Source organism: Nuphar pumila, chromosome 7, assembly GCF_984573655.1.
Source record: "Nuphar pumila chromosome 7, dmNupPumi1.hap1.1, whole genome shotgun sequence".
Taxonomy (NCBI): Eukaryota; Viridiplantae; Streptophyta; class Magnoliopsida; order Nymphaeales; family Nymphaeaceae; genus Nuphar; species Nuphar pumila.
The window spans coordinates 99,902,051-99,929,702 of record NC_143255.1 but is presented as its reverse complement, the minus strand read 5'-3'; the positions used below and the strand labels follow the sequence as shown (position 1 = coordinate 99,929,702).

Sequence of the window (27,652 nt, the reverse complement as noted above, 5' to 3'; positions counted from 1 at the left end):
AACTGCTCATGACATCATTGTTTACTCAGATGTAGACTGGGTTAGAGATCCTGATGATAGAAAGTCACTTTCAGGTTATAATGTTTTTTCTTGGTGCCAATCTTATTTCTTGGAGTAGCAAAAAGCAGAAAGCATTGACTAGATCTAGAACAGAAGCTGAATACAAGACGATGGTTGCTGCTACAGCAGATGTCACATGGATTAAACATTTATTGACAGAGTTAAGAGTTACGAGAGTTGATTGCCAATTGTCTTCTCTTTTGTGATAACCAAAATGCAACTTAGATATCCCTTAATCCTATTTATCACAGACCAAGCACATTGAGATTCACCAACATTTTATTTTTATTAGGCAGAAAAAGAGATTAAGCCCATTATGTTCGAAGAGAAGATCAAGTGACTAATTTGTTTACTAAAGGGCTCACAAAGTGTAGATTCTGGTTCTTAAAGAACAAGTTGCCCATGATCCAAAACCATGCACAACTTGAGGGAGTGGATCTGGATCCAACCCATTGTGTAACATGTGCAGCGTGTAATATTGAACACCTTTGTAAATACATATGATATATAAGGGTATTCTTGTAAATCATGTATTAGGGTTATTACTTTATATTGAATACTCAGATCACGTCTCCCTCACTACTCATTAAGAGAATGCGTGATCAGTTACAGCTTTATCTCTCTCCTCTCTGAGTTTTCTTATTTGTGAACAGATTTTGATGATTTCGGACAAAACATGAGACTTCAATATAGCCACGTCGAACAGTATCAAACACCTTGAAGATTGAAAATAGTCATGTGCAAACTGTCTTAAGAAGTGTCAATGCCTGTGTTGGACATGGGTGGACCTGTCCAGGTAACATAGCTCAGGATCCAGCTCAATCTCAAAACTGCATAATCTAACAACTCTTAATCTGTACAATAACTTGTAGAAGTCTAAAGCTTGATATAGTGAATACATGCCTTGTTTTCTAACCTAAACTTCTAGCTTATATATAGATGAACATATTGTAAAGAATGCTTCCTAGAATATTTAGTTGAGCAGATGCCTCCCACTGAAAACTTGTATGGATTCATTTAGGTAAGCATATTAATTGCAAATGTGTCGAGCAGATGATTAGTCATCACACGTTTTAATTATGGAAATGAATTCATTGAGATAAATGAACAAATTTTACAAAACAAGAAATAACCTGCAGCTCAGGACAATCTAATTCCTGTCAAGAGCTATAAAACCATTCCAACAGCTTGAATCTTCGAAAATTTTCCTCTGTCCCCCTCCCCTTTGGCCCATAGTGCACTAGCATGAAAGTTCACATCTGACCAATTGTATTGTGGACCAAAGCAATAGCCACTTCTATAATTACATCGCATCCTTTGAAGCTCTCTCATTGCCAGAGTTCTGCTGCATCATTATTTTGGAAACATGATATTCAAAAAACCAGATACTGAAAGTTTCTCATCTAAGAGTCAAAGTCCCAAGCTGAGTAAGCAACTTCTGCCAACAGGGAGTCTCTTCGTCAAAAATGTATGTCAAGGGCGAAATCAGAACTCCACTACCCCCAATCTGCATGTAACAAAAAGTTCAGTGAGTTACCATAACTCTAGAAGAAAAAAAATTATAAATATTTGAGAGTTGTCACTCACAGCTCTCAACTGCTGAACAGACTTGTAGAGTTCGTTCTTGGGTATGCAGATGACAATGGCAAAATAGTCAGGAGTCACTTTCCCACTATGTCACATGGGTGCGGGTGCGGGTGCGGGTGCGGGTGCGGGTGCGGGTGCGACACAGGTGCGGCGCAATTTTAAAATTTTTGGACACAGGGACTCGGCTATATATATATAATTTTATTTTATTTTATTTTATTTAAAAAAAATATTATTTTATTTTATTTAAAAAGTGCACAGTCACAGCACTGTGCACAGGCACTGTGCGCACTGTGCACAGGCACTGTGCGCACTGTGCACAGGCACTGTGCGCAGGCACTGTGCGCACTGTGCACTGCACTCTAAACAGGCACAGCACTGTAAACTGTGCACAGTGCACAACACTGTAAACAGGCACAGCACTGTGCACTGTCTCTTTTTATATAAAAAAATCGTTTTTTTAGTTTTTTCAATAGACATTTTTGGACTCGGTCAAAGTTGACCGAGTCCAAAATGTGGACGGACTCGGCCTCGTTGACCGAGTCCAGGCCGAGTCCGAAGCCGCACCCGTGTCCGCACCCGTGTCGGGGCGTGTCGACTCGGGTGCGGCACCTCCCTAGCCGAGTCTGTGTGACATAGCTTTCCCATCACGCTTGCAGAAGACTGGACTTATGGTAGGGCCCTGAGTTGCAAAACTAAGACATTAGTGCTTAGAAAGCCGTCTTCCATCTTGCATCCAGGTTTGAAATCAAACTCTGCTCATATCAAAAGAAAAAGATGATGGAAAATATAATCAAAACCTATGTCACACGGACTCGGCTAGGGAGGTGCCGCACCCGAGTCGACACGCCCCGACACGGGTGCGGACACGGGTGCGGCTTCGGACTCGGCCTGGACTCGGTCAACACCGAGTCGGACTCGGTCAACGAGTCAAGGCCGAGTCCGTCCACATTTTGGACTCGGTCAACTTTGACCGAGTCCAAAAATGTCTATTGAAAAAACTAAAAAAACGATTTTTTTTATATAAAAAGAGACAGTGCACAGTGTTGTGCCTGTTTACAGTGTTGTGCACAGTGCACAGTGCTGTGACTGTGCACTTTTTAAATAAAATAAAATAATATCTTTTTTAAAAAAATAAAATTATATATATATATATATAGCTGAGTCCCCGTGTCCAAAAATTTTAAAATTGCGCCGCACCCGTGTCGCACCCGCACCCATGTGACATAGATCAAAACCATTCAGAAACAGGCAAGCCACTTTGGTCCTACGAATAAGAAATTACTAATTTCCATCTAATGAATATTTAATAATGTCATGAAAGTAAATAACTTATAATAAGTAAAATGACTAAACAAAAAACAATGCAACTTTATCTACTGACATTATATCATAGAGCCAGATATTTATCACAAGTTTCAATGGGTTGTATAAAGGAAATCGTATATCTTTATGGACAAAATGAATTAGCACTATTTTATTGCCATTGCAAGAAAAGCAGCAGATAATTTGACGTCAGTAATTTATCCAACTGGCAACCACAAAAGAATCACTTTAGATGTAATTGGGTACAGTGGTATTTTCATGCTTCCCTTTTATAGAGTCTCACCTGCAATCCATATAAAGATGTCTGGTTTAGAATTCTGTCAGCCACTTCCTCTGCGCTTCCTCCTCTCATGTTTGCAACCACCTGATATCATTAGCAGTGGCGATAAAAAGTGTTTTTGACTAACACAATGGGATGAGAACCATACATTCAAGAAGCACTTACAGTAAATTGGCCAATTGCCTTCAGATGGGCTTCTAATCTTTCAAGGATCTCATGTGTTGTATGAAGAACACCTTTCCGTTGGATCAGAGATCTCTTACTTGCAACAAACACAGCCTGCAAATTTATCGTGTTCCTGAAGCTACTTTTCTACATTCATGTAAAGTTTAGAAAGAAATATATTCATAAACATAACAGGAAATGGCAGTTTACCTGGCTTCTCAATACTACTCCACCTTCAATTTCTTTCAAATTATTTTCGCGCAATGTCGTTCCACTATTCACAAGATCAAGTATAGCATCTGCTATACCCATCTAAGGCAGCATAAAGAAACCTGAAAAAAGAACATTCAAGTGAAAAATAAGGATAAAACTGGATATTCTAACAAGCAAGATTCATAATCAAATATATAACACTAAATTTCATCATTTATGAAGTTCATAAAATCATTATAAAGTTGAATAACTTGTTGCTTTGATCAATGCACATTATTATATTCCCTTAGACATTATATACCAACCCTTCCATACAGAGGTAGACAAGAGATGCTAGAGTGGCCAAATAATCAGTCATCCTGCAATCTTCTCTAAGTGTTGCTGTTTGTTAAAATATAATATATATATATATATATATATATATATATATATATGCTTTGTAATCAATGTCCTGTAGGGGCATTTTTATCATTTCCATATTATGTAATAGGAGCTGTCCATTAGGGGCAGCATTGTATTTTTTTTTCTGCTATTTTTGTATTTTGGCCCTTTCACATTTGTGAAAGCGCATTCTTGTAAATGGCCTTAGAGCCGTTGGGAGCACCCCAACGGCTCTTAGAACCTTGTCAAGGCCTATTTAAAGAGGCATTTTGCCTCTCTTTGGTATGCTTGTCTCAAGCATTTTCAATATAAAATATTTTTTATATTTTGTGTTCTCTTTCTAATACTCTTTGTGAGTTATTTGTTCTAGCCGTTGTGGCTTATTGTATTTTGCCCATTAGAGGCTTTTGTGCTTGTGCAGTCTTCACCCGTGAGTGGCATTGTACTTGTCCACAATGGTTTCATTACATGGTATAAGAGCACCTAAGTGCTTACACACTTGGGCCTTATTGTCTAAAGTGCTTGTGAAGGTTGTACTTCTCAAGCAAATCTCTTATCTTCATGTATTTTCTCTCCTCTCTCATTATGGACGACAAAGATGCAAACATCAATTTTTCATTAAATTGAATGGAATCAACTATATGATGTGGGCGACTGGCTATGGAGAACAACCTCAAAGGAAAGAAACTTTGGGAATATGTGAGTGGCATGGTTCCCGAGCCACAATTAAAGTTCACCAAAAAAGGAGGTCAAGAGAGATCTAAATGAAGAAGAGAAGGAAAAGGCTATCCAAGAATATTATTCTAAAAGAGAGGATTGGGAAAGTGAACATGCTAAGATATTGGCATGGTTCATGAGCAACATTGAACTCAAAATTTGTGCTAATCTTGAAAATTTTTAAAAAGCCAACAAAACTTGGATTTTTATGAAAGGTATGTTCACACAAAAAGACCTTGCTAGGCATTTCTTCTTGCAAAAAAAAGTAAGATCTACAAAGCAAGTTGTGTTAAAATGTACTCCATATATATATATATATATATATATATATGATAGGGGTATTTTTGTAATTTCACATAGTTGTTTTAAAAAACAACTATTTTTCGTTTTTTGATTAAAAGTAATTTCAGTTTTTTATTTTTTTATTTTTTTATTTTTTTTTGTATTTTTTAGGAACCAAAAGGGGCTCCAACCATAGAGTCGTTGGAGCCCCCAACGGTCACATTTGGGCACTTCTTTTGAGGCCCTTGGCCTTCCTTTTCCTTCCACTCCCTCTTGTATAAATAGGGGTGAACCCCTTGTATGTATGTATTCTTGAGAGCTCTCTCTCTTTTCAATAAGAGGTTTTTTATATTGTTGCCTTCTTAAAGGCTTGTGCTTGTATTGTCCCTTAGTGGACTTATGATATTGTCTCTTTTATTCATTGTTGTAAGTACTCATAAGCACTCTTTATATTTCCGCAATATCTCATTACATGGTATCAAAGCCACTCGATTCTTGAAGGAAAAGTGTGGTTCGTGTATTTCTTATTTTGTGTATCTCTTCTCACTTCTTGGGAACATCATGGAGGCAAAAATCGACCTATCCTTCAAGCTCAATGGAAAGAATTACATGATGTGGGCATCGGCAATGGAAAACAATCTCAAAGGAAAGAAACTTTGGGGTTTTGTCATGAGTACCATTCCAGAACCTAAACTTATGCTCACGAAGAACGAAGGAGGCCAAGAAAAGACTCTTGAAGGAGATGCTCGCCTCAAGGCTATTGAAAATCATCAAAAAGAAGTGGAAGATTGGGAAAGCAATCACGCGAAAATCCTTTCATGGTTTATGAACAATGTTGAACTTAAGGTATGTGCTAATATAGCTAAATTTCGTCTGGCCAATGAGGCTTGGTCCTTTATGAAGGGCATGTATAACCAAAAGGATCTTGCAAAAGCGTATTTTTTGCAAAAAAAGATTAGAACCACCAAACAAGGTGATTCTAACATTCAAGACTATTATAGTGCCTTAAACCCACTATGGGATGAATTGGCTCTTTTAGAGCCAAAATGGGTTGCTATGGAAGATATTGAATTAAGACAAAAACAAATGAAACAAGAACGATTGTTTCAATTTCTTTTTGGGCTACGTCCCGAATTTGAGCAAGTAAGATCCTCACTTCTCCATAGATCTATTTTTCCTCCAATTGAGGATGCCATTGCCGAAATCACTCAAGAGGAGACAAGGCTTGGCATGAGGAAACATGTTGATGAAGTGCTTGCCGTATCCAAACCCGGTAACAATGTGCGGCTATTGCTTCTACATCATCACCCGGTACGTATTCTTGGGCAGTGTTGTGAGAGGCGTACGCCTCAGTACCTGAAGTGTACGCCTCAGAGGCGAGGCGCACGCTCAAGGTACTGAGGCGTTGCTGTGATGTGCCCCTCATCAACCTCCGACCAGTTGTGACCACCGACCACCGAAGTTGTTGTGCTGTAGCTGCTGCTCAGTCTTCTCCGACCACCGGACGACCGGCATATCCCTCGCTTCCGTACCAGCTGGGCGGGTGGTCCTTCTCTTACTGCCCCCCCCTCCCACCGCTTCATTTCCATTCCAGTTGTGAGAGGCGTACGCCTCAGTACCTGAGGCGTACGCCTCAATACCTGAGGCGTACGCCTCAATACCTGAGGCGTACGCCTCAGAGGCGAAGCGCAAGCTCAACGCCTCGCTTCGCCTCATCGCATTTAACAACCTTGTTCTTGGGTCCTTGACTCCGGAGCCTCTTTTCATATGACCCCCCATGAAGATGCACTTGTTGATGTTTGCACCAATTCAAAGGATTCTTGTGTCTCTACGGCCGATGGAACCTTTTTAAAAATTTCAAGTATTGGTTCTTTTAAAGACTCAAAATTTTTGTGTTCCAAAAGTAAGAGTTGTTCCCAAACTAAATCTAAACCTTTTTTCGGTTTCCCAAATTGCCGACCATGGATGTGAAATATCTTTTTCATCTAATGATTGCTTTGTGCAGGATCTCCGGTACGAGAAGCGGATTGGGCAAGGTCATAGGAAGGGAGACCTCTACTATATGGATCATCTAGACCTTCCCACAAATTATTTTTGTTCTTATGTCCAAGAAAAAAATATGGAAACTTGGCATAAAAGACTTGGTCATCCAAGTTATTCCAAAATATATCTTTTTCCATTTGGAAACAAATTTTGTAAGGAAAAAGAAATTAGTTGCAAAGATTGAATTTTTGAAAAAATGAAGTCTATTTTGTTTCCAACTAGAACTCTTCTTTCGTCAAGACCATTTGAATTGGTGCATTCGAATGTTTGGGGGCCTTCTCCGGTTATGTCTAAAGGGGGTTATTCTTATTATGTTACTTTTATTGATCACTTTACTCGGTATGTTTGGATTTATTTTCTTAGTCATAAGTCGGAAGTATTTACTTTCTTCAAAGATTTTCATAGAAAAATTCAAAATCAATTCCAAAGTAACATATCTACTTTGAGAACCGATTCCGGTGGTGAATATTTATCTCATGAATTTCAAAACTATTTAACCCAAAATGGAATTTGTCATAAAAAATCATTTCCTAGAACCCCTCAACAAAATGGCCTAGCAGAAAGGAAACATAGGCACATTGTAGAAACCGCTAAAACATTACTTGTTTTTAAAAATATTTCAAAGAAGTTTTGGGCCGAAGCCGTTCTAACCGCAACTTATCTAATCAATAGAATGCCTTCTTCTAAGTTAAAAAACGCTCCTCCCTATGAAAAGCTCTATAAATTTTCACCCGATTTCAATTGTCTTCGTATTTTTTGTTGCAAATGCTTTGTTCTATTACATAAAAGAGATAAGTTGTCTCCAAAAGCAATTGAATGTGTTTTTCTAGGATATGATGAAAATAAAAAAGGGTATAGATGTTATGATTTTAAAAATGATAAACTATATGTTTCAAAAGATGTAACATTTCTAGAAGAAGATAATGGTTTTGACAAAATAGAAGAAACAAATGAAATTGATTACATATTTTTATATGATCTTATTGATGACATACAAAATGATTCCCTTGAAAGCATAGAAGATACATGTGAGGCGTCTAACCTTGATATAATACCCTCAAATGATAATAATGCAAATATGAATGTTTACTCAAGAAGAAATCAAGAAAACCCTATTAGTGCTCTCGAAAAATACTCTCAAATTTCTGAGTCTACTAAGGAACCACAAGTTAGACATTCTTCTAGAATATCAATACCCCCAAATAGGTTTGTATCCTATGATTCCTTGACGCCCAACTATCGAGCATGTTTAATAACCCTACATTCTTATTTTGAACCCGCTCACTATAATCAAGTTAAATCTATACCACATTGGGTTGAAGCAATGCAAGTTGAACTAAATGCACTAAAAAAGGCTAATACTTGAGAAATAGTTAATCTACCCCCACACAAAAAACTTATTGGGTGTCGCTGGGTCTTCAAAGTCAAAACTAAAAGCAATGGATCTTTAGAATGATATAAAGCTAGGTTAGTCGCTAAGAGATACTCACAAGAGTATAGAATTGATTATGAAGAAACATTTGCTCCTGTAGCTCGAATGACCAGTGTAATGGCCTATTTATCAACTTGATGTAAAAAATGTCGTTTTAAATGGAAATTTAAGTGAAGAAGTTTACATGAATCCACCACCCGGAATTAATATTAAGCAAGGTCAAACTCTTCGGCTTTTAAAAGCGTTGTATGGCCTTAAACAAGCCCCTAAGGCTTGGTATGATCGTTTCAGTGATATCATGATAAAATTAGGATTTCACTCTTGTTATACTGACACTGCTCTTTTTGTTAAAAATGCAGGTACTAGTATCGTTATGTTGTTACTTTATGTTAATGATATGATTATCATTGGGAATGATCAAAATAGTATTGTTGATGTTAAAAATATGCTAAAAAATAATTTTGATATGTCTGATTTAGGTTTTCTTAGATACTTTCTTGAAATTGAAGTTGTATATTCTTCTCGAGGCTATATTTTGTCACAGATGAAGCTTGCTGCAGATATATGTTCCAAGTCTGGCATTTCTGATGATAAAAAAGTTTAGACTCCCGAGGTTATTAATGCCAAATTACGGTTGGAGGATGGGGTTCTTCTGGAAGATCCTACACCCTACAAACAACTCATTGGGTCTCTCACTTACTTAACCATCACCAGACCGGATATCACCCATGCGGTTCACTCAGTTAGTCAATTTCAGCATGCTCCTACAACGGTGCACATGAGTGTTGTTCTCTGGATCATTTGTTACATTCGGAACACCATCAATAAAGGACTATTTTTATCATCCTCTTCTTCCTTGAATCTTCTTGCTTATACTGATGCAGATTGAGGAGGTAATCCTAATGATTGAGTCTCAACTACTGGTTTTTGTGTATTTTTAGGGGGCTCTTTGATTGCCCGGCGATGCAAGAAGCAGCAGAAAGTTTCACTATCATCTACTGAAGCTGAGTATCGGGCTATAGCAACCACAACAATGGAACTTGTATGGCTTTGCAGTTTGCTTAAAGGCATGGGGGTTGATATTACCGAAGCTTCAAAGCTATGTTGCGACAACAAGAGTGTCATCTATGTTGCAAGCAATCATACTTTCCATGAACGTATCAAGCATATCGAAATGGATTGTCACTATGTTCGTGACGAATACTTACGAGGAACAATTGCTCTACCGTATGTCACTTCAGAATATCAGTTGGCGAACTTCTTTACTAAAGCTCTCCCGGCTCCCTGCTTCATGTTTCTCCTTGGCAAACTTTTTATCATTTCCCCATAAAGTTTGAGGGGGGGTGTTAAAATGTACTCCATATATATAGATATAGATATATATATATATTACATCAATACCTAATAGGGGTATTTTTGTAATTTCACATAGTTGTTTTAGAAAACAACTGTTTTTCGTTTTTTGATTAAATGTAATTTCAGTTTTTTATTTTTTATTTTTTTTTGTATTTTTTAGGAACCAAAAGGGGCTCCAACCATAGAGTCGTTGGGGGCTCCCAACGACTCCATGGGAGCCGCCTTTTGGGCACTTCTTTTGAGGCCCTTGGCCTTCCTTTTCCTTCCACTCCCTCTTGTATAAATAGGGGTGAACCCCTTGTATGTATGTATTCTTGAGAGCTCTCTCTCTTTTCAATAAGAGGCTTTTTATATTGTTGCCTTCTTAAAGGCTTGTGCTTGTATTGTCCCTTAGTGGACTTGTGATATTGTCTCTTTTATTCATTGTTGTAAGTACTCATAAGCACTCTTTATATTTTCGCAATATCTCATTACAAGGTGATATGTTTATTCGTGATTACTTTGGTACCTTATTCCCATTGTAGGATGAACTTGCGCTTTTTGAACCTCAATGGGAAGGAGGAGCTATTGAGATAAGGCAACATCAAATAGAGAGAAAACAATTCTTTCTTACCTAGCGGTGCACCACCTTTAGACTCACCCAATACCTCCTTAGCCACCTTTCTCATGCCACGCGCTATCTTATTCCACATTGATTTTGAATCCTCCTCGAGACACCAATCAGCCTCCTTAACTACCTGCTCTACAAACATTCCTTGTTTAGCTCCTTTCAGTGCCCACCACATAATCTCAGTGACCAAAATAATATATTGTTCTTGCCCAAACTCTTGAAAGATGTTAAAGCAATTGTGATGCCAATTTTGAAGCAAAATTACAAGTTGCAGTATGTGACCATGTTCATCGTCTGCCTGGAGAATGTGACTGTGCATTTATAGCCTACCAACAACACAATAAAAACATTTTGTATCTATTTGGGCAACAGCATCCTATCTGTTCAGCTTTTCCATCAAGTGAGGTTTTTGCTGGGATTGTTGAGTGGCAACATGGAGCAAAACAGATACCTCATAGGGGCACATGGGCCAGTCCACAGCCATATTTGGGATGAACTATGAAGCAAGCTCAGTAGGATCATCAGATCATTTTTTTGTAGTTGCATGTTGTAGGGAGACAAAAACATCAAAGAATTTACATGTTTGCCTCATGTTATTAGATTTTTCAAGGAGTTGTCATGGTGAGATGTTTATTAAATTGCACTTTATCTATGACAGCGCACATTACACAGTAAAAAGGTATATTGCCATTCACAAACTGGCTTGATTCTGTCAGCCCTACCTTTCCTAAAGACTCCCAATTGCACATAGGTGCTAAGAATAATTTAAAGAGATTACCCCCAAACTCTTGTCAGACTCATCATTCCTCTTGGTAACTTGAGTAGAAATTGTCAACTGATAAGCATGTGCCTAATAACTCCTATGACATCATGATACCATCCTTATAAGGTCAATATCCATGAGAGAAACATGTTAAAAACGTCAGCTTGAAAGATGCTTGGACCAGTTGTAGAAAAGTAACACGCCCTTAATCAATCTCAATTCCCACTTCAAGCAGAAATTTTTCTTTGGAGGGGCTTAGGTAATGATTTTCACTAATCTAAGATGCTATGTCATAGGCGATTAAGCCAGCCATTTACCCATTCAGGTAATCAGCAAATAAGAAGATGCTGAGCCATGAATGTTCGACTCTCTACCACCAAGATAGAATTAGCTATGGCGTCTGTAATAGAGTTAGTTTCATTATATATTATAATATGTTTTAACGGCTATAGTATAATATCTTTTAAAGGTTAAACCCTTGAAGATTTTCCAATTAAGCATCTTATTGACAGTTGAAGTAACAAATCTCAACTAGATAATAGCAGACCCAAATGCAGAATATTAATAACTCATTGAGTAACAGCCCTCCTAAACCTATGTTGGACGGTACTCCATTTTGACTCCTGCTCCTTATTTCCATCTTCAAAGGGATGAAAGCTAATCACGAAGTGATCTATGTCCAAAAGCCATACCCATGTGAATCAGTCATCATTATACTTCAAACATCATCAAATTGAGAGCACAATAATTGGAGGGGGAGAGAGTGAATCAGTATCTAGCTTGAAACTAATAGAGGCAAACCCCATCATATTGGTAAGGGAACCATTACAACACGGTGCTCTCACTAACAGAAAACCTAGTCCTCCCAGCACCATTACCCAAAACACATAACTTGATGAAACCTCCCGAACCAATCAACAGGATTTAGTACAACCCAACTCCAGCCACACCCATGCCGAAAGAGGCACGAAAAGAAATCGAAAAACAAGCAAAAATCAAGAGATCCGTCGTGTAATCGAAAGAAAAGCTACCTGAGGAATGTCAGCGACGTACTGGCGCGGATTCACCTGCCGGATAGATAGTTGACAATCCTTTTGCAGAAGCCAAACGATAAAAAAACAGAAACACCATTATCATCAATCCAAAAGAACAACGAAACAGGAAGATCAAGAGAGAGAGAGAGCAGCAGAAGCACCTTGAGGAGCTCAAGGGTGTCGGCGGCCATACGTCCTTTGCTGGGTAGTCCCAGGCGGATAGCATTCCTCACCGGCCGGTCCCTCTTATCGACGACGTCGTTGTCGACGACGGGGAGGGCCTGTGGACGAGCTGCAGAGGAAGAGGAGGCGGAGGGGAGCTCTTCTTCTTGAGGACAAAGGGAAGGGGAAGGGGGAAGAGCACCGGCGGTGCGAGGCTGCGCAGAAGAGAGCGGTGGAGGGCGCTGAGGACGCTGATGGGGCCTGACACGACGCCATCGCTCCCTCGGGGCAACGACACAGCCGACGGGGTCGTTCACTCGTGCTCGTTCTTTAAAAAGGTTCTGCACTGCAAACAGTTTTTTTTAAAGGCAAGCTGGGGTCAGAAATACTGTACCATTGGGTTTTGAACCTGCAACGTCCCAACACAGGATGACGTGCACTAACTGCGCCTACCAATAGGTTCTGCACTGCAAACAGTGCTGTCCTGAAATTAACGTAATGGATGCCCGCACATTGTTGGTCATATACGTGAAACGGATAAAAAAACGTTAAATAATGAATACATGATTAAAAAACAGTTATAAAAATTGAGTTAAAAAATTAACAAATAGTGTTGCGTGTAATTCAATTTTAATTTTATAAACTAAGGTAAAAAATAGACGTTTTCATATTCTAAATGTCTCTCGCGCGCGGAAGAATGAGTTGTCTGACTCTTTGATTTATACTCTGAAGAAGAACATGGCTTCTTTTTTCAGTTTTTAAAGTTGTAAAATGAATTCTTTCCGCACCAGAGACACTTTTTTTGCTGAGAAAGTTTTCTTAAAAAAATACACTTTTTAATAGGAAACATTTCTTCCTACCAAAAGAAAATTTATTTTTACACTCCCCACCATCCATCTCACCACATCACACCACCACCGTTACCCACCGTCTCACCATCACCAGGACCATCCATCTCACCACCACGCTCCTCCTCTCTCTCTCTCATTTTTTCACATTTTTCCACACTGTTTTTCTCATGCTACACAAACAAGCAAAAAAACTTTCTTTTGAACTTCTCATATCAAAAACTTTCATAGGCAAAAGGTTTTTTCCTATGAGAGTTTATCTTTCTTCAAAACGTGCCCTAAAAAAACGGCTTAAGAGAGTAGTTATTGTATATGGCCTTATATTCCATCACTACTGAACATCATTCCCCACTCTCACATATCCGGAGGTTCCCAAGTATGATGTGTGGTGGGGATTGAATATAACGTCATATACAATATGACTAATTTTTCATATTTATTGGATAATTTCATATTTAGACAAGGCATGTGATAATTTTTCCATTTTATTGGATATATGGTAGCTTGGGGGCATAGTTTTCATAAATGTTAGATGTGGGCATACAACACAACGGACAAAACATAAAAACAAGGAACTTGTGGGCTTAGTTTTGCTTTAGTTATATATAAAACAATGCTAAGAGAGTAAAAAGGTTGTAAGTATTTTTATATTTATTAAAAAATAGCTGATTAAAATAATATTAGAAAATTAACTTTAAGTATTTTTATATTTATTAAAAAATAGCCAATTCAAGTCAGTATCATATCGATTATCGATTTTCTGCCTATATGATACGTATCGGTGCCAATACGCACCGATGGGACATGACAAGTTCGAAACTCAATGGTATGATGTATAACTGGTGGGGGTCTGCCTAACCCCAGCTTGCTTATCCAAAAAAAAAAATGTTAAATGGCAGGCCTTGTCACGTTTGAAGCTGATTAGAAGGGTTTGGATATGGATTTGAGTCTAGAACCTTAAGAGCAATGTGTTATTTTCTTGACAAGGGAAAATAACGCGATAAATTAAAATTATTCTAACAAAAATATAGGCCTGTATACTATCATTTTTTTTTTTGCTTTTTTGCAAGCAGTTGGAAATTATTCATATGGAGATTCACCCATGTTTGAGCAAATGTGACTAGGATAATTTTATAGTGGGCAAGTTTTATAATAAAGACTTGGACATAATTAATAAACCAAGATGGAACCACGTAGGCTGGACCTCAAACCATAGAACTGGTCACTTTTTGTCACTTGGGTAAGGTCCAAATTTTGGTTTGGTCACCTAACCTGAGACTCATTTTTCCATCTAGCGCTTTTATAATATTTTGATTACAATTTGTCTATTATGAGAATATATATTGAAATTTTCAAAAACGCACTTAAAACTTTTGTCAATAATAAAAAAAAACACCCAAGTATTAGAAATTGCTAATAATGCACCTAAACATTTTTATGGTTAATTAAAAAAGTCCAAAGTTAACTTTCGTCAATTTTGTTGTTAAATGTGTGTCATAATTACCAATTTACCCTCATAATCATCTTGCCCAAGCTAAAAAAGAATTCTGTCCTCTCTTATATTCTAGCAACCATGCATCGATCATAGGTAAACGTTATGGCTTATGTAGTTCTTATCGGTCTGGGTATGGTTTCTCTTATAGTGGACTCAATTAGACCTTGGTCTGGATCCTAACCCAAAAATCGAGTTCAAGTCGGGTTTTACCTGGGTCTCAACCAAACCCAACCCATTGACACCCCTGGCTGGAAAGTCATACAAAGAAGGCAAACAGAACCCCATTTTATCTTCAGTAATAAGAATACAATGATGGCTGACCAGTTTATTTTACAGAAAGTTAAGACACTCCTTTCGGGGTTCAAAACGACAGTCAAACATGTTCAGGAAAGAATGCTACACAGAGTGTGACCATCTTCCTCTAGAGAGAGAGAAGGAAAGGAGTGCACGGCCTGCCTTTAATTTCTTCTCAATGAGTCTCCTGTTCCTCTTGAGATACCCTCAATCTCAATCCCATCTCATCATCTTCTTCATCAGCTAGCTAGAAGTTTGGGCATTGCCAATGGAGTTCCTGCTGTCACCAAGCGAGGAGAGAGAGAGGATTTCTCAATAGATTAAGGGTAAGATTGCAAAATTCTGTGCTCAACACAAGTTGGGTTAATATAAACCCCAGTTAATTGAACATAAAGTGTATTTTTAGTTAACGGCCGAAAATTTGGATGCATTTTTGACAAAATGAAAACATTAGGTTTGTTTTTTATTATTGTCAATTTGGTAGGTGCAATTTTGAAGAGTCCCTATAGTGACAAATATCGCGAGATTTATGAAAATCTCACAATAATATCGCGAGAAATTGCCTGAAAGTTTAAAACGGTAATTTCTTGCGAGATTTTCAAAATATCGTGAGATTTATGAAAAAAACATAAAATACTGCAATTTAAACACGATGTTTACGTTTTAAATGGCTATTTATCACGAAAAAAGCATGTATTTTTATTTTTAAATAACTTTTATTAATATTTTCTTATAAAAAATAAATTTTATATTTTTAAATTTATTTTTTTATTGCCGAGATTTTGCCAAAAAAATGCGAGATTTATGAATTTTTTTCAATTTCTCGCAAGTTATAAAATTATATATATATATATGAGACTGAAAACAGAAAGCAAGGCAAAGATGAAGACTGAGATGGTAAATTTGAGACAGAACGGCAGTAGAGGTCCAAAACGTCTCGGGGATGAAGGTCACTATTTTGAGACAGGACGGAAATGGAGATCTTGTCCCCACACCCACCAGTCAACTGTCATCCCTAACTGTGGGCCACCTTATAGATATGGATCCTCTATAAGGCACCATGGGTCAATGACGGATGGTCCTCATTAAAGCAGTGGCGGAGCCAGAAGTTTTTCGTTGGGTGGGCAGACTTTGGGTGGTGATGATCGACCTCTATCGGTGGCGCAATGGCTTGAAGCCTCCGTGGTGGTGAAGATCATAGATCGAGATCGAAAGCCTGTTTCGGTAGTTAAGCCACCTCCTTCTCGGTGGTGATCCAGCAGCATGCCGAAGGTCTTCCAATTGAGGTGCCTCCTCAGCTCCCTCTCGGAGGGGACGGTCCTCGCCACAGCATGAGGCGAAGCAACTCCCTCGGCTGGCTCCATCCCATGTCCACTGTCTCCTGCGTCTGGGTGCCATAGGGTACTCTGTATCTCAGGGAGGCTTGATCTCCACTCCTGCACCACCCTGCTCTAATCTTCTTCGACAAGCATTCGCAAGGAAAGAATGCAACCACCAAATCGTGCAGAATGAAGAAGAAGACCCGAGTCGTATCATATTTCGACTCGGTTTCTAATTCTGGGGTGGGCGATCGCCCACCCCTGGCTCCGCCACTGCATTAAAGGCAACGATACTGCTGTCTAAGAAGACCACACCTTCCTCAAAATGAAGGGGTAGATCTGCTCCATTTCTAGTATTAGAGTGAATGCTTGCCTGAAGAACACATATTGTGTATCCATGACTCTTGAGATTTCGAAGACCATGTTCGTTTTGGATTCGATACCGCCTATAGGAAACACACACAAGCACTAAACCTAACTCATGAACAAGGATTTATGTGACGTTGTTCGTTAAGATCGCCTACATATATACATCTACGGAATACTGGAAGCTTCGTCACCAAACCAACATAAAAAAGAAAAATTTAAGCTAAACCACAACCGCTAATAACCACACCTATTGTTCAGCCCCTCTAGAGAATCGATGGGTGCAGCTAAGATCTTGATCTCCATCACGAGGAACAAACCGGTATACATTTCTCTCTCGTTCTTACAACACCCAAGAAAACCCAAATCTAAAGAGCCACCACAGGAAAGCCAAATTCCTTTCTCTATCATCAACACTCAAAGGTGAATAAGAAACCCCAAAAGAGCAAGTAACTCTCCTTCTCAATACACCAAACGAGAGAACACCCTCACTTATTCTATTTTCAAGAAACACACCTTTCCTTTTGGCTCACAATACCAATCTTTTATGAGTTACCATAAAAGATGGAAGAAGAAGAGTCCAACAAAGACTCTTACGTGACCAAGGGAGCTCGGATTGTTTGGCAGGAGCTGCACGTCACCTTGTGTTGGAACGTTGCAAGTTCAAATCCCAATGCTAAGTTGTATTAACCCAGCTAAGTACATGTAGGTCCCATTGACCCACCAAAGTTCAAGCCACATTTAATACGGCTAGCCATCAAAGATGAATGCCTCCGGCCACATTTAATACGGCGAGCCATCAATGATCAGAGACTAGAATACGAGAACTGAAAATATGAGAAGTAATGTCAACCACGAATTTCATGATTTTTTTTGTTCTTTTCTATTGAATCTAACCTTACGGATGTGATCTATGGTTTTATAAAAACCCGCTCTTTCAATCATCGGATTTTGATGCATGAACAACATTTTTTTAAGCTTTAAAATCAATGACTTATATTCTTCATAAATATTCAAGCATTAAAAATCACATTTTTTTTCTCAACTATATACCATCCAATGGTTGATTCCTAGCAAATTCACCATGCCAAGCACATCCACATGGTTGGATTTGAAGAAAAACAAAATATTGAAAATGCTCATAGTTGTCATATTTCAATTCTCATATTCTAGCGACTCGGACTAAGCATATATAACACTGGCATAAAAGATGATTATGCTTGTACTACATAAGTCATCTACAATATCATAGCTTGTACTACATAAGTCTATTGCATATCCAGGTAATGCTGATCTTAGAAACATACATTCTTATCTTTATCACATGCATGCCTCATACTATAGGGACATGCAAGTTGGTGAGTCTTCACATTCAGCAGTGATCAAGGGCTAGAGCCAAAGCCCGTGTGCTGTGGTGGCTGTGTGGAGAGATCAATATCAGCTGCTTCTGGTTCCATTGGAGCATCACCCATACGGCTGCAAAAACGACTGCAAAGTCGACTGCAGAAGAGAGTACTACTCCCCATATGGAGCCCGCAGTTATGAAGGCATTTATCTGTGCAATCGTTGGTGGTGGAGCTAATGGCAATGGCTTGGCTCATTAGAAACACCAATACAAGCAAGAAGGCAGAGATTGCACCTTCTTTTGAACCCATCTCTCTCTCTCTCTCTCTCTCTCTCTCTCTCTCTCTCAGGGATAAGGGGTTCCAAATAAAAAGCCTTAGAATGTGTGCAGTTGTGGAAGACACGTTTAAGTGTTTCAGGTGAACTGCATGCATGGTTTGACCAAGACTGCACCAACGACACTTTGAGACTCCATGGATCAAGAGCAGGTGGCTGCTTATTTTAGGGTAAAGTTTTAAGGTTTTTAGCAAAATTGTCTATGCCTTATTGGCTAGTTATTAAAAAAAACCCGCCCCTTATGCGTTTTGGTAAATAAGACTTGCCTTTTCAGCTGTTATGACTAAAACGGACTCATTTGTGAAGGTGACGTTTAGGGGTGACAACGGGTCGGGTTTATTGGGACTCAGACCCGTACTAACCCTATAGGGTTTAGGGTGATCTAGTGACAAATATCGTGAGATTTATGTAAATCTCGTGATAATATTGCTAGAAATTGCCTGAAAGTTTAAAACGGTGATTTCTCGTGAGATTTTCAAAATATCATGATATTTATGAAAAAATATAAATACCATGATTTAAACATGATATTTACTTTTTAAACGGCTATTTATTGTGAAAAAACTGTGTGTTTTTATTTTTAAATAATTTTTATTAATATTTTCTTATAAAAATAATTTTTATATTTTTTAATTTTGTTTTTTTATTGCCGAGATTTTGCCAAAAAAATGCAAGATTTATGAAAAAATTTCAAATTCTTGAAAGTTTTAAAAAAATGAGATTTTGCCATCTTTAACGTTTGTCACTATGATGGTGATAAATAAGAAGACCCGATTAAGACTCGGGTTCGGACTCGAAGGTCCGATTAATATATGGATCCAAGTATAGTTTGTGAAATTTTATACCCGGGCCCCGACCCGAGTTCCGATTAAGACCAATTCTTTAATGTGAAAATGCTAAAAAAATATTATTTTACCAGGTATGGCCTGGGTCTGGTTCAGGTAGTTATTATCCGGTCTGCCTATGATTTCTCTTATAGTGGGTGTGATTAGACTCGGGTCAGAACCAGATATCATACCCAAAAATTGAGACCAGGTTTGGTTTTACCTGGGTCCCAACCAAACCCGACCCGTTGACACCCCTAGTGACGTTAGATAACCATGGTGACCATGGTTAATTACTTGGTCATCCAAAATGATCATTATACCAGGCGGACTGTTTTACATATTCATCCCTCTTATTGTTTTTTTATATAATTATCATTTAGTAGTCATTTTAGTCTCCTTTTGCAAAATCATCTGTTTGGTTAAAAACATAAAGTTTCAGGGGAACCATGACCGATTGATAGGTGCTTTATATCTACATCAATTAACAGGAATCCAACATGTGAATTTACAGCCATTTTCCAGCATGGTAAATTCATGGCGTACGGTTTTTGTCACAAAAGTTCCTGTCATGAATTGGACAAGTTTTCTGCTTGATCACTTTCTTTTCTCGATGAAGACATTGAATGAAGGTCTGTATGCAATTCCCTACCTGTCTTTTGATCAATATTATGTTGACACAAAATTAATTAAAGTATCATCAGTATAAGTAATGACCAAATGCTCAACTTAATACAGCATGATGTCCTTATCACATGCACAGAAACATCTTGTACTGAAATTCAATTGCGCAAACTTGGAGGAGCAATTGCAAAGTTGAACAATTTGGCTAAGGCAGCAACCATACAAGGGTATGTTCAGTGACTTGTGTGTTCAGCATTAAATATGGATCAACCATGGTTTAAGACCTGTAGTAATTCTTCAAGTATCTTGTATTCGTATTTGTCTCTCATTCATCCAACTTCTCATCTCCTTCAACCATGTAATTTTAATTGTTTAGATTTAACTCCTGAATGGAAAACACAAATATAATACCAAGTTATACCATTATGAAAATTCACACTTGGTAGAAGATAAGACTAATCATAAACACTTTAATTTTTGTAGAGTTTTTTTCTTAGATTAACTTGTTTGATGAAGTGTACGGCAGGGTTTTCTTATTTCCATAATTAGATTCACACTATAATAGTATTGAAAAGAGAACAAGAGAAGGAAAAGGCTTTTCTTATTTCCATAATTACTAAATGCTGTCTTACTGTATGACTTGTCAAACATTGAATTGAAAAACAGAAAGCAGATCAGGCAATATATTTGCAGTGTCTTGGCATCGTCACTGTCCCTGGCTCTTGGTATCAGACACTTCCACTTAAAACAAGGGTGATCCAAGCATTTTATGTGGCTATGGCTCGAGATCAGGTGCAACCACATTTCACAATAGAGGGTGAATGATGATTCCCCTTTACCTTTCATGGTTTAGTTTATTAGTTGGATATACTTAAGTGGGTAACCCTCTCAATAGAACTCCAAATTGTACACTTAGAAATAGAATTTGGGAGATTAGTTGGCTATATTTGACTGAAAAGTTAGCCTTCCAATTGGGTTACCCATGTTGATGGCGTCTAAACCTATTCTTATTATGGATTAGTTGGGGAAATAGTCTAACCCCAGCTGAGGCATGGGAATGAAAGAGAATGCAGGTGTTGCATTGCACAACCATGATCATTGGATCAAGCTGCCAAAAATTGAACGTTGTACCAAACTTGTTCAGTGGAGGCACTTTACCTCCTGAGATCTTGAGGAATAGACAGGAACATTGGATGGTGAGTAGCATCATCTTAGAGGCTCTGAGACTCGGATACCATAAAGCTAGCTAAGGAGGACAACTCAAGGAAAAAAGGAAGAGAGGAAAATGCAAAATACCACTTCAAAGAAAACTATTCTCAGTTCAAGATAAAAGCATGAGAATTTCTTATATATATATTATATACTTCAGTCACATGGATATTGATAATTGCAATACAACTCGATAAACCAGGCCGCCTTAGGTTGCAACCATGATGAGCACTTCCCTCCCCCTCCAAAGGAAATTTCAACATCACATGAATGAGAAGCTTTAAACCCAATTATTCACTTTTTCATGAGTAAAAAGTACCAAAAAAGGAGGGGGAGTGAATGTTTCTTGTAAAATGCATGATAAAGATGGAAAATCTTGTTAATGTTCATTTCTTTTAAGAAGCATCAGCATGCATGCTAAGGCAAAAACATGACAAGTTGTGGTGGCTCTCTGGTTGCATTGGTTGCAGCCATATATCTTTGTGGTAACGAGGGAGTACAAACACTATGGAACACAAGGCCGCCTGTGAGTCTTGTATTATCATGTACTTGGGCTATTCACATCTGATTGGTTCCTCTTCCATCTCTTTTACTGTAGGCAGCCTGAAACCTCCTTGAAAGAATTCAACCAGCCACTGCGCTCTGCCTTCCGAATTGTGTATGATGGACAGGCCATCTGAGGTTGCCATGATAGCCATTTGAGGAATCCGCGGATGGATGCAATTACTGTGGTGTAATCAAGTATTAACACAATCGCTAACAAAAGCTCAACCAGGTGGCTTGATCAAGAAAAAAATCGAGCAGATCTGAGCTACCAATAACATATGGCCTCAATCTAGAGCCACTTCAAGTTAAGTGTGGCAATCAAGTCCTGGTTTGAACTAGCATTCTAGACTACAGATTAGAGAAACTTTGCACGTTTCTCTTAAATTTTTTTTCTTCTGACTAGTGAAATAAAGAAGCATACCTGTAGAGGGGAATCTCCCCAGATGTTGAACTCAGAATGAGCTTCTGAATTGTTGGGGACTTGAACATGCTCATGAGCCTGTGATCTCCACCACATCCCGTTGCAAGGATTACAACATCGGCTTCCACAGGTGAATCTTCAGTCCCTAGTACCAAACCCCCCTCGCAGAAATGCCACTCTGTAGATTGCTCAATGATGATGCTTCCTTCTTCAACTCTCGTGCAAAAGTCATCCGACAGTGCTGCAGAAACATATGGAAACGCGTTTCATTGGTGAAAGCTGCTTTTGTATACCGTTTTCAAATTTAGAAGTAGCTCTATCCTAACCAAGGGATCTTGAGATCAAGTCCCCTTTGGGGGGGCATATCAACAACCAATGACAACCATAGTAACAAGAAAAAAGGGGACTTTATGCAAAGTTTAGGGATATCTAAGAGCTCGAAAATAGATTTTGTATAGATTCATTTGGGAAGGGAAATCGCAAATCCCAAGATTATTACAGCATTATAAATTGGAGTCTATTTTATAAAACATGTTCTTTTTATCCTAATGTTTCCGTTACGACTTTGTAGTGAAAAGTTAAAACCAGAAGAGAAATGACTTGGCTGTTTTGGTCTCTTACTTCCAATATCTGCTCATTACTTGAGCAGAAAAGTTACCAAAACGCTCCAAACTTGTCAACGTCAGATATATTTAGCAGTAGAAGCAGACAAAAAACAAGAAAATTTGAAATCGAAGACATCCAAAGAAGTGGGCCAGCGAGACTAGGTGGAATCAGGTGATATTAAAATTCACCATTGACGGTATTTTCAATATATCCACCGCCCATCCTGGTGGAATAAGGGCTAGATGCCAAATCCTCCATTCAAAAAAAAAAAAAAAAATCGAGGATTTGCTGTCTGGTTCAAAAACAATTGAAAACCACCATCAATAGTAATTCTCAATATTATTTGATCCAAAACCTAGCGAGACTACTAGATTAATAATCAGCAAAACTTTCGTCTACAAGTCCCACCTTGTACCTTATATGACATATTACGGAGAGTGGTTCAGGTCAAGGGCACCCCGCCGGTAGAAGGGTGTCTTGGATACCCTTGTTTGGCAGTTTCCAAGAAAACAGAGGCCCCCATATTTGGAATTTCATTAATTTATTAAACCTAATAGATATCGTCCATCCAGAACAGGGTCTGCATAAAAAACACAAAAAATGGTTTGAACTTTGATCCGCCATTCATCTTGAGATGAACGGTATCTAGCGCACCTACCGTGAGAGGCACCCTTGACGTTGATGCAGCCTACATTGCAGAAAGTGACTCGGAACGTTTTCAAAAGACACTTCAGGACTGAACCTTTCATTGAAATTCAAATCTGTCAAATAGAGACCTCAGTTGGAGAAAGCCGGGTTAACCGTGAGTTATGTATAATAAAATTATTAAGCTGTCTCTAAACTATTATTGCATAGTAAAATATGTAAAGCACACATTTTTAAACCAAAGTTTAAAAATGATATTGTATATGGATTTTAAGTTCTTAACCATGAAAGGCACTATTTGTCAGTTTCAGTAAAAAGAAATTTGGGTCTGTGATACTGTTTCTGAAATATCAAGCAAAAATCCGGGTCTCTGAGTAGAAAGTTTCCTAATAATTATTAGTTTGAATAGTTCATTCAACAAAGGAGAAAGTTAGAAACTTAATTAGGCATAAGATACGGATAAGGATGAAAAGAAATTAGCTTACCAGAGGATAAAGGGGTGCCCAAGAGGGAGAGAAGGAATCCTCTAGTGTCGGCAGTCAACTTTGGGATGATGGAGCCATTTGAACGGTCACCATATAACTGCTTGGTAATAAAATTAGAGAGATTCTTCCTGTGGGGGCTTGTGATAACCATTGTACATGGCTTCTCCAACCCTGTAAACAAAAGGGAAAAAGAAAAGAAAGCTTAACTCCAGATTCATGTTTCAGTTAAAGAATGATTAGAAAAATTGAACATGTTTTGTATATACCATTTCAGCCAAAATATAAAGATTTAAACTAACGCTTGACGTTAAATCACATGCCACAGTCAGACCTATCCCATTATTTTTTTCTGCTTTCTTTTTGCGTGAATGGGAAAGTAAAGTAGGTAGCCCACCGGATTCCAAACCAGTGACTCCCAACCGTCAGATAATGCGACTCTGACGATCCAGCTAGGAGACAGCTCTGTATGACTCTAGTCGTGCCCCACAGGCGCTCCTTTCATCTGGTAGGGGAGACCTGTGAGCGTCACCAAGTTCAGAGGAATCACCAAATTGGATGCCCAAATTACTTCTCAACTTAAAGGGTCCTCAGAGTCCCGTCTGAACCCTTTCTGAGGATCCTTAACTGGATAGGGGATTTGGGCATCTAATGGAGCAATGATTCTCCCAAGAACAGAGCAGAATTCCCAATTCTCCCCATTCTAAGTGGACAGGGGATTTGGGCATCTAAATCGAGCAAGCAATAATATTCCCAAAGAACAGAGTAGTCTACCCAATTCCCCTCAAATCAGCGGTCAAAAATCATCCTAGTTCCTTGAACCTCTCAAATCCAAATGCAACCTAGAATACATACTTCTGGTTTCTCTAAAATCTCATATTTTCGCCAAGACTCTAACCTAAGCTCTTGATTTTAGAGAGAGAGAGAGAAGGGGGGGCGCACCGTTCTCGTTTGCGCACTGGGCAGCTATATCAAACGCAGTTTTGTGAGCACCAACGACAGCCACCCTTTTCCCTTCTACGAGCTCCAGCGCGTCGGGCTCGTCCAACGCCAAGTATTCCTTGGAGTGCATCACCTTCCCTTTGAACACATCCGGCCCTTTGTTTGGTAGGAAAACAGGCATTTTCGGTGCGTTGTTGAACTTCCCAATGCACACGATCACGAAGTCAACCTCATAAACCTGCTCACAAACATCCCCATCCTCAGAAAAGAAAAGAAAAATCGCATAGAAACAAAAGGTGAAAAGATAGTAAGATACATGTGTGGATTCAAGCTCGGTGTCTTGGACGGTGATCTCCCATGTTCCCTCAGAGCTGAAGGCATCGCCTGTATTGCCCCAAAGAGTCCAAGACAGAAGGTCTTGATCTGCAGCTCCCACATAGTCGATGCTCACAACTTTGGAGTTGAACTTGATGTGGTCGATGAGGTTGAAGTGGTTGGCGTAGGATTCGATGTAGCGCTTGACCTTGTTGGGGTTTGGGTACTCCTCGTTGGATTTGGGCGGCCAGGGGAAGTCGGAGAACTGGTAAGCTGCCCTTGGTGGGGTGTGGGTGTGAGACCTGGCAGGCTCTGGTGGTGGTGGTGCTGCTGCTGCTGCTGCTGCTGGGTGAGTCCAGACTCCTCCTATGCTGCTGTGGAACTCGAAGACGGTGGGTTGGAAGCCTCCCTCCAGCATGTACTTGCATGAGATTAGGCCGCTGATGCCTGCTCCTATGATTCCCACTCTCTTCCCCATCTCTCTCTGCCTTTCGTTGTAACCGAGAAAAATAACTCTTTTGGAGAAGGTCCAAGTGTATCTAGGCACCACGATAATTGTGAGAGAGAGAGAGAAGGGTTGGCTTTGTTTGGAAGGATGGCGTGAAGAAGGGAGTTGGAAAATTTGAAAGGCTTTCAGTTTGCAATGCTTGGATTTGTCCAACGAGTCGTCCTCTTTTTTGGGTGCACATATAAAGGAAGAGAAAAAAGTCGAAGCAACCTCCAAAATTCTCTTGTGCCGCGTTTGTTACTCGCCGCCACGCGGTAATGTGATTTATTCTCCAAGAAAAGGGTGGACCTTGAATTCTCCCAATCGTTTTGATTTTTTTGTTTGAACCTGGTCTATTTTCAACACTTTTTTTTTTTTTGTAAATCCAACTATTTAGACATGTTCGGCAAGGTGAATTTGTTAGGAATCAACTGTTAGATTGTGTATTTTCGATGACAAAATATAATTTTTAGCTGCTTCAATATTTACAAAGATTTTGAGCTATTTTTTTTTTTTAACGATACTAAGATTACGAGCTGTTGAATTTAAAGCCTTAAAAAACTTTATTTATGCATCATAATTTAAAATTTAAAGATCGAAGAGTTGGTCCCCATAAAACCAAGCACATAATTCATACACTTACATTTAAGTGAAAAGAACAAAAAACTCCTGGTTCTCATACTGTAGTGACTCCTTCCCACCATCCTAATCAACACATTTTTTTTCCCAAACAATCGTTGCCCACGAATGAGATTGACCCAAATTCCAAGAAAATCCATGGATCTTACTCCCTGATTCTCGTGTCCCTCCTCCAACAGATCGTGTGCAGATTATGAGAAATGTGTGTCCGCACGACCAGTCTTGATAAGCAGATGAAAATTGGAGACATTCGTTAGGCATCGTCACAGACTTTACTACATCTGTAGCCTACCAACCTTGAAAACCAAAAGCTCCAACCTACCATTCCACACGACAGTTTCATACAATTTAACAGTAGATATGAACCCATTTGATATTCAAAGTTGTTGGGCCACTATACATAAGAAAATTATACGAACTGACAATAAGGTTGTACAGGGAACTTGATAGAGATATATTCAACTTGAAAGATTCCTTCTTTTTTCATTATTTTCTCACATACAACCACATGACAATTCTATCCGGAAGCAGGTGCAATGTGATTGCAAGTTTACCATTTGCTGTTGGGCCCCACAGCTGACAGGCAGTATTCTCGGTGATGACGTGAAGTGTGCAATACCTTATCCACCCTTCCCTTTCACATCGAGTCAGGCACACATTTTATATATATATATATATATATATATATATATATATATATATATATATATAGAGAGAGAGAGAGAGAGAAAAGTGAAACAACCCACTTAGACCGATGATGACATATATGAGATAGAGATGGAGGTTAAAATCAAAATCCATGCAGGAATAGACCAAGGAAAAACGGAGCCCCATCCTGCCTTGCCCCACCGCACCCCACCCCACCCCACCCCCAATCCTTCTTTAAGGATGGCAATAGACCAAGGAAAAACGGAGCCCCACCCTGCCTTGCTCCGTTTGAACCGGGAATGGAGGACATGAAATGGGGATGGAGGTTAAAATTCAAACCCGTGCAAGGATGAATGTGGAGATTGAGGTTTGGATTTTGAGACTGGGCAGAAGAGGAGACCTTGTCCCCCTCACCAGCCAAGGTCCACTGCCATCCCTACATATCTATTGTAGATGACCCACATTCAAGGCAAAGCAATTTATGTGTTTCCCCTCGGAACACGCAGGCGTGTTCTCGAGTTTGAATGAGTGCCACATATGTAAGCACGTGGAGCACGTTTCCTCGTGTGTGTTAGCATCACTTAGCATCGAAGTCTGATTTGTTTGCAAATACTTAATTACCCTTTCCCGCCATTAGCGCCATAAAACGACGTTTCGAGTAAAGGTTAAAAATGTCCTCCCGCCAGAAAAGAGAAAGGGTTAAAATCATCATCGTTTTCGCCCTAAGGAGTAAACATTTCTGCTTTAATAGGAGCTCATCGCAATATGTCATCCTAAACGTTCTGGCTCACCCTTTGATGATGCACCGTCTGCTGTAACATGAGCTCCCCTTGATGATGCAGCCTTTGGCG

General features: G+C 39.0%; 2 protein-coding genes across 3 annotated transcripts; both read right to left on the bottom strand.

Moving 5' to 3' along the window:
- Positions 1-1,137: 1,137 nt before the first annotated feature.
- Positions 1,138-13,366, bottom strand: LOC149832625 (ATP phosphoribosyltransferase 2, chloroplastic-like). The gene is made up of 9 exons (XM_090013276.1): positions 13,348-13,366; positions 12,411-12,757; positions 12,247-12,306; positions 3,629-3,730; positions 3,419-3,532; positions 3,257-3,337; positions 2,283-2,329; positions 1,648-1,732; positions 1,138-1,567 (listed from the first exon to the last, which is right to left on the bottom strand). The coding sequence occupies exons 1-9, from the start codon at positions 13,364-13,366 to the stop codon at positions 1,460-1,462; spliced, it is 963 nt and encodes a 320-aa protein (XP_089869402.1). The 3' UTR covers positions 1,138-1,459.
- A 6,737-nt stretch (positions 13,367-20,103) lies between these two features.
- Positions 20,104-25,653, bottom strand: LOC149832624 (putative flavin-containing monooxygenase 1). Of its 2 annotated transcripts, none has more exons than XM_090014609.1 (5): positions 25,029-25,653; positions 24,713-24,950; positions 23,774-23,944; positions 22,038-22,278; positions 20,104-20,246 (listed from the first exon to the last, which is right to left on the bottom strand). In XM_090014609.1, the coding sequence occupies exons 1-5, from the start codon at positions 25,503-25,505 to the stop codon at positions 20,240-20,242; spliced, it is 1,134 nt and encodes a 377-aa protein (XP_089870735.1). In that variant the 5' UTR covers positions 25,506-25,653; the 3' UTR covers positions 20,104-20,239. The 2 variants fall into 2 exon arrangements, with proteins under 2 accessions (XP_089870735.1, XP_089870734.1); XM_090014608.1 differs by lacking the exon at positions 20,104-20,246 and adding an exon at positions 21,438-21,796 and having other exon boundaries at positions 25,029-25,636.
- Positions 25,654-27,652: the final 1,999 nt, after the last annotated feature.

What these genes read in the sequence shown, in the direction of transcription:
- LOC149832625 (XM_090013276.1), bottom strand. An exon ending in AAGCGTGATGGGAAAGCTAT is followed by an intron (nt 1,733 to 2,282) that starts GTCACACAGACT and finishes CATGTGACATAG; the next exon opens with TGGGAAAGTGACTCCTGACT. An exon ending in CTGTTCAGCAGTTGAGAGCT is followed by an intron (nt 1,568 to 1,647) that starts GTGAGTGACAAC and finishes TGTTACATGCAG; the next exon opens with ATTGGGGGTAGTGGAGTTCT.
- LOC149832624 (XM_090014608.1), bottom strand. Translation starts at nt 25,505, where the DNA reads ATGGGGAAGAGAGTGGGAATCATAGGAGCAGGCATCAGCGGCCTAATC. An exon ending in GGGCACCCCTTTATCCTCTG is followed by an intron (nt 22,279 to 23,773) that starts GTAAGCTAATTT and finishes ATGTTTCTGCAG; the next exon opens with CACTGTCGGATGACTTTTGC. An exon ending in GGGGAGATTCCCCTCTACAG is followed by an intron (nt 21,797 to 22,037) that starts GTATGCTTCTTT and finishes ATTACACCACAG; the next exon opens with TAATTGCATCCATCCGCGGA.